At 44.9% G+C, this 6,592-nt stretch overlaps 1 protein-coding gene across 1 annotated transcript in view; it reads right to left on the bottom strand.

The window, feature by feature from the left end:
- Window positions 1–207: 207 nt before the first annotated feature.
- Rdx (radixin) overlaps window positions 208–6,592 on the bottom strand; it is a 64,664-nt gene continuing 58,279 nt past the window's right edge. The window contains exons 14-15 of the mRNA XM_004626216.2: window positions 3,245–3,336; window positions 208–711 (exon numbers count right to left, since the gene is read on the bottom strand). Of these exons, the coding sequence (XP_004626273.1) occupies window positions 3,270–3,336 (67 nt within the window). The 3' untranslated portion in view covers window positions 208–711; window positions 3,245–3,269. The remainder of the gene's footprint in view (window positions 712–3,244; window positions 3,337–6,592) is intronic.

Here is a 6,592-nt window from a genome sequence, read left to right as displayed (position 1 = left end):
ACACCCTGAAATTAGAGAAGATTAGGATCTGAGATGTGGCAAGCCGGCCCCACTGGTAAGGCAGCCGCTCCTTAGGAAGGTCATTGACGCCATCTGCCCCGGGTGTAGAATCCAGTGGAAAAATGAGGCCGAAGCTGATGTCAGAATATATTTATTGCTACATTTATATACAATTATACAAACAGCCCAGACAAGAGAGGTTATGTTGCATTTATTTCTGCAAATGCCACAGAAGAGCACATGGGAACGGCTAGACACCACCGGTCCCGCTCTCAGGTCAAAGCTAAGCATCAGTCGCAGCCACTTTGTTCAAATGAAAAACTCGAGAGACTTCTCTCCTTAGATTCCTCCTTACAATCCGGTCATGCAGAAGAAAGTGGGCTCTTGGAAGCTGATGCCTTCAGGCGTGTGTTGGGGACGATGCCTTGGGACCGCAGGGAGCCGTGCAGAAGTCCCAAGTCCTGGGTCATCTTCCTAAAGTCTGTCCCCAGGAGAGGCAATCAGGAGGGGTTCAGAAAGAGAAACTAGCAAGAAAGGGACACCCAACAGCCAGGAGATGAGGAGGGGCCGTCAGCAGGAGCCACAGAGCGGGAAGAATCGCCCTTCAGGCTCCCGCGGTGATTCCAGACTTTGGGGCGCGCACATTCAAAACACAGGACCATCTCCGTATATCCTTATCCTAAAGTTCGCCGTGTGTCCATCGCCAGGGACCTGTGTAAGGACACCGAAAATCATCAGGAGAGTCAAGCCAGAAAGAAATATTACCAGAGTGGGGCTGCAAAGGGCACGATTCTAGACACCTTTCACACATTCTGTAGATTAGCTTTTAAAACCTGCCGAGTTTGCCAAGGATGAAGGTGACTAGAAGGGTGCTGAGGAAACACAGTGAAGCAAAGACAGTGTCAAAAGAGAGGCAGTTCCACAAATTCTCCCTTCTGACTTCAGCCTGCGCAGAATTATGGCTGGCTGGCTGGTCGTGGTGGTGTATGCCTGGAACTCCAGCACTTGGGAGGATGACACAGGAGGACTGCCATGAGTTCAGGGCCAACTCAGTCTACCTAAGCAAGACGCTGTCTCAAAAACAAAACAAAACAAATTGTTTTGTGCAAACTAAATCTCATGTAGACAATAAATTCCACAGACCTTCGTTCCAGAATTATGATGTAAGGTTATGGCGCAGACATCATCCTGTCAGGTAGCAGCCACAAACCTTTAGGATGTGAACGTCGCAAGAAGCGCGGAAGCAGCAGCCTGTGTGCTGTCTACCTTATTCACAGCAGTTCCACCTGACCTGCCTCAGACTACTTCTGGTTTCAAAGGTCCAGGCCATGGACCCTGAGGTCAAGTCTAACTGGGTCTGGTAGATAAAGCCAAAACCTCAGAAAAAAAACCAAAACAAAATGAAACAACAACAACAAAAAAGCCCAGCAAAAAGCCTGAACATTGAAAGCAAGAAGCCCAGAGATGTTACTAGCCTTAGGGCTGATGACCAATTTGAATACCATCTGGTCCAAGACTAGAGGAGTCTACCCCTGAAGAAACCAGTCAGGTGCAGCCCACCTGTGATGTCACCGCTAAGTTCTCATCACCGTAACGCATGTGCCCCGCATCATGAGGCTAACAGTGCCGTGAGAGGAATGCTGGGGGTGGCAGGAGAAGGCCTACAAGCCAACTCAGAGTCTTGGTCCTCTGTTCTCGGACCAATAACATTCAGATCAACTAAAGAGGAGTCCGTGGTTCTTCCAAGGTTCAGAGCCGGACGCCACTTCTGGATGAGGGTGCAGCAGTCCCCAGCCCCCTTGTCTCCCCCTAAGGTCTGTTCCAGGGAACTCAAATTCTTAGTCATTTGAGCTGACCATCTGGTGAGTCATACAAAAATCTTTCCTCCTACTCTTGATGACAAAACCTGGGTCTGACTCCCTGAAAGGACTTGCTCCAAAAAGCAAGAGCACTAATAGGAGAAGATCGATATGAAAAAATATTGTAAGTCATTGGGCAAATTTTAATTTAGGAAATCTTACTAATCAGCGAACAAAATAGTGCTATGTAAAAAAAGGAATGCTTGCATTGGAAGAAATTGTTTAGAGATGAATAGCTTTGAATATTGCTTGAGCCAATCTGTGGAAATTTAAGTTATATTTTCACAAAGGGTTTTAGTTAAATACCCACAATAAGACCAGCTGAATTTTATGACTTTACAACCAGCTACATGGCTTTCCACAGGAGCACACGTGATGATAGATGTGTCGCAGCTCTTCAAGTGGGCTTTGAGGTATAGAAAGTGTTTTGGTCATGTGAAGGGATGATGAAGATTCTAGCACAACCTTCCCTTCATCTTAGAGCAACCCAAACTTCAAGCCCGAAGAAGCAAGTCACTTATAAACCTTCACAGTCTAACTGGGAGCACACAGCACCATTTTTTTTTCCTGTCACATGAAAAAATCCAAAAACCTCTTGCTGCAATGGATATTTATTCCACATCTTAAAGAATTATCTCAAATATATCCACATTTGGCTCGAATTAGGTTTAGAGAACTTTGGTAGGCTTAATCAGTGAATCAAACACAGCACGTATAATCTGCAAAATAAATTGCTCCTGTTTTATTTAGAACTGAGATGAAAGTAGTCTCTGCCAGAGAAATAAAATAATTTTAAAACAAGCTACCCAGTGAATCATATTGAGAAATGACTTCAAAATTTTGCTAGATCTTGATGAATGCATCGTATTTTTATTCACCTGATTGATGCAGAGTTCCTTAATTCTTCTCCTGGGTCTGGATCCCCAGCGCTCACTGTTGGGCTCCGCTGAAACTGTTTGCTCAAGGAAAACGTCCCGACAGCATTCCTGTCCTGTGTGAGCCTGCACTGAATTAACTACTCTTGTTCCTGACTGAGAGGGTCTGGTATAGGACAGCGTCCTACAGTAATACCAAGTCCAACTGGGTCACCAAGATGACACATTGAGCTTCCTTCTAATAAATGCCAGCCGACCTTATAATGACTAAATCGCGGTAAGATGTTCTTGATTGGTAAAGAGCCTGAGAGATTCAAACTGCTGAAAGAGAGCTGTGGAAGGTGGAATGGGGCCCTAGTGGGGTGGGCGCTCGGGGCAGCCCCCTGGTGGGGCAGCACTCATGGCCCTGGGCTGCGGACGAGCAGGTGCCTGTATAAGGAAGCCTTGGCACAGCCTGGCAGGGCTACAAGCGCGTGGGCCAAAGCACACCCAGCTGCCGGACTTACTTACCGAGAGAGAGGGAGCCTTTGTCCTGTTACATTTGCTTGATGCTGCTTTGGCAGGAGCGCATCTGGAATAACGCATACAGTTTGGGTCCCCACCTTTCAAAAGAGACATTAAGATATTAAACGGCATTTAGCAAAAGAACAGAGGAGGAGGCTGAACAGGGAGGGTGCACCGCGTCTCTCAGCAGTGTTCAATGCCAGGACATCTTTGTTGTTCTGGATTACCATAGGACTAACTGAAGAACTGAATTGCCAAATTAATCTTCCTGATCTTTAAATGTTTTCTAAAATTTTAAATTCCTCTTTGTAGCTCCACCATTGGAGGATGAAAATAAGAGTAACTAAATCTCTCTTTGAAATAGCAGCTTCTTCTCTTAAGAATTACAAGAGCTCCGCACAAACATCAATTTCACAAAAATAATGAGGCTCAAGCCATCAACATCAGAACTTCATTAGTGTCAAAGTACGTGGTCTTATAGATATTATATATTTTTCACCTCCTCTCTTAATCTTGGCACTTCGGATAACAGCCAGCCTAGTGGACGCTAATTACTTGGTGGCGCCTGCTCTGATCCAGTAGCTGCTAGCTTTGAATAAGCAAATTCTCCATATGTGCTACCTGCTGATGACCAGGTAGGGATGGGCTAAGACAGACACAGTGAAAACGACCTCTCCCGCCAGCCACCCGGCCCTTGTGGTGGCTGGAGCTCAATTGCAGCCCTTCCTTCTCTGTCTGACCCACCTACCATTCCGTAATACCTCTTGCCAGAAGTAGTCCCAATTAACTCCACAAAGCCACTGCCCAGCTGGCTCTGCTCCACATGTCGTCTCCTGGCCTAGGAAGGCTCACCCTTCCCGCGTTCCCCCTGGAGTGAGCTAAGCAGTTGGAAGGGCCTGCTGGCACCTCCGTCCTCTGGCTGGGTTATTGCTTAGCCCACACCTGTGGCCGCCGGGTCCCCTACAAACTCTTATGGACGACGGCTCTGTTTGCAGGCAGTTTTTAACCCATAGTGAAAACCTGAGTCTTCCCAGGAAGATACAGTAGAAACTTCCAGATTTGTCAGAGGAACGCAGAAATAATATTTATCAACAATCTTATACTCATTAATACTTGGGTTTGATGTTAAGCTGAACACAATAATTTGAAGATGATTAAATAGTTCTTGAAGTTTAAGAATTTTTTTGAAGGGAATTTTTAATATCTTCAAAGATTTCAAAGGCTAGCAGAGCTGGCACTTTATTATATCAAAATCATTTTTAAATGTATAGTTTTACTTTTCTGTAGTCACCACTTCTGCACTCATAATGATTGAGGTAGATTTATACTGGTAAAGAGAGGGAGAGAGGAAGAGGGAGAGAGGGAGGGAAGGAGAGAGAGGGAGGGAAGGAGAGAGAGAGAGAGAGAGAGAGAGAGAGAGAGAGAGAGCAAAAAAGAGGAAAAAGAATGATTTTCTTGGGCTGGGGAGATAACTTGGCAGTCTAAGTGCCTGCCTGGCAAGCACAAGGACCCGGGTTTAATCCCCACATGCTATGCTGGCCCCAGAACCTGGCATGGTGGTGCACGCCTGTAATCCCGTGTAATCCTGGTGCTGGGGAGGCTGAGACAGAAGGATCAGTATCACGAGTCTGAGCTGAGTAGAGAGACCCTATACCAAATGAATAAATGAAAGACTTTTTTAAAAAGATTTTCTTGAATATACTATTGATAAAATGTAATTATCAATAGAAAGGAGGATGGGGTAAGTGGATAAATGTAAAGCACAAGAAAGAAAATAGGATGAAAGGAATTAGTATTTATTACAGAGAACCATCATGCTTTTCCCTAAGAGGTGAAAAGCTGAGTCAGAAATTTCCCAAACTTGCCACCAGGTGGCGCCAGGAGACTAAGCTACTTCGAAGAGGGCAACGCTTGAAGGCGACTGGGGGTGATACACATAAATCAGATGGGCCGACGCTGACAGCACAGGTGGCTCAGGATTTGCGGAACACGATGCTGTAGGCTAAGACAGACGGCATATCAAGTTATTCCAGGAATATAAACTTAGTTGGGTTTTTTTGTTTTGTTTTGTTTTTCTTTTGGGCGGAACCGGGGATTGAACTCAGGCCCTTGCACTTGCCAGGGAAGTGCTTATTAGTTTCATGTTTTAAAAGCTTGATTTTTCTAGTTCAGGGTACTATCAATTTTTTGAAGCACACATTCAATAATCTCAATATCCACAGGAGCTATACATAATCTTGCACTCTTATTTTTTAAAAAGCCTCAGTGGGTCACCATCTAGGATATATAAGGAACTCGTATATAACCAACTTCCTCATCAATAAATGGTCAAACAAAAATAGACACTTCTCCAAAGAAAAAGCATTTGGTGTGTAGCCATCACGGCAGTGCAAATCTAAACTACTGCGGCCTGTCGTTACCGCCCCAATCAGAACAGAATTTTGTATTCATCAGGAAAAACTGATCAGGATGCAGGGCAAAAGAAACACTTCCACACTGCTCGTAGGAAAGGAAGCTGACACAGTGTTACAGATGTCAGTGGGGAGAGTCCTCAACGGTCCAAAAACTGAGATTCCATTTGATGTAGTCATGAAAGAATGAGGGACAGCAAGCTACAGCTATACTGGCAGGTCTATATTTACTGCAGTAAAATTCACACTAGCCAGGCTGTAGAAATACCTTGGACCCCATCAATAGATGCATGGATGCAGAAAATGTGGTATACAAATGCAGTAGCGTATTCTATAGTTCTTTTGTTGTTTTTGGTACCAGGAATTATAGCAGAATATCATCAACACAAAAAAGAATAAAGTCGGGGCTGGCCAGATAGCTCAGTGGATTAATGCACCTGCTTATGCAGAGCACAGCGGCCGGGGTTCGATCCCCCATGTGCTGTGCCGGCCCCTCGCCTGGGCATGCTGAGATGGCGATTGAGACTGGGCGTGGTGGCGTGCACCTGTAATTCCAGCTCTTGGGAGGCTGTAAACAGGAGAATCACTACGAGTCTGATGTATGTAGTGAGACCCTGTACCAAATACATTTTTTTAAAAAAAGAATAAAATATCATTTGCAGAAAAATGGACAGAACTGGAAACCATCATGTGAAACAAAAATAAGCCAGATTCTTGGAAAGATGAGCTGTATAGTTTCTCTTATAAGAGCAACGTAAATAAAAACAAAAAGCCTCTTAGTGCTAGACACTGTGATGTGCACCTATAATCCCACCACTTTGGAAGCAGAGGCAAAAGGATCAGAGTCCAAGTCCAGCCTGAGCTATGCAGCAAGACTTTGTCTCAAAAAACAACAAAACAAAACCCCTCCTGGCAAAAACCCATCTGGCAAAACAAGTATATA

Source organism: Octodon degus, unplaced genomic scaffold, assembly GCF_000260255.1.
Source record: "Octodon degus isolate 3935 unplaced genomic scaffold, OctDeg1.0 scaffold00012, whole genome shotgun sequence".
Taxonomy (NCBI): Eukaryota; Metazoa; Chordata; class Mammalia; order Rodentia; family Octodontidae; genus Octodon; species Octodon degus.
This window is presented reverse-complemented; position numbering and strand designations above follow the sequence as displayed.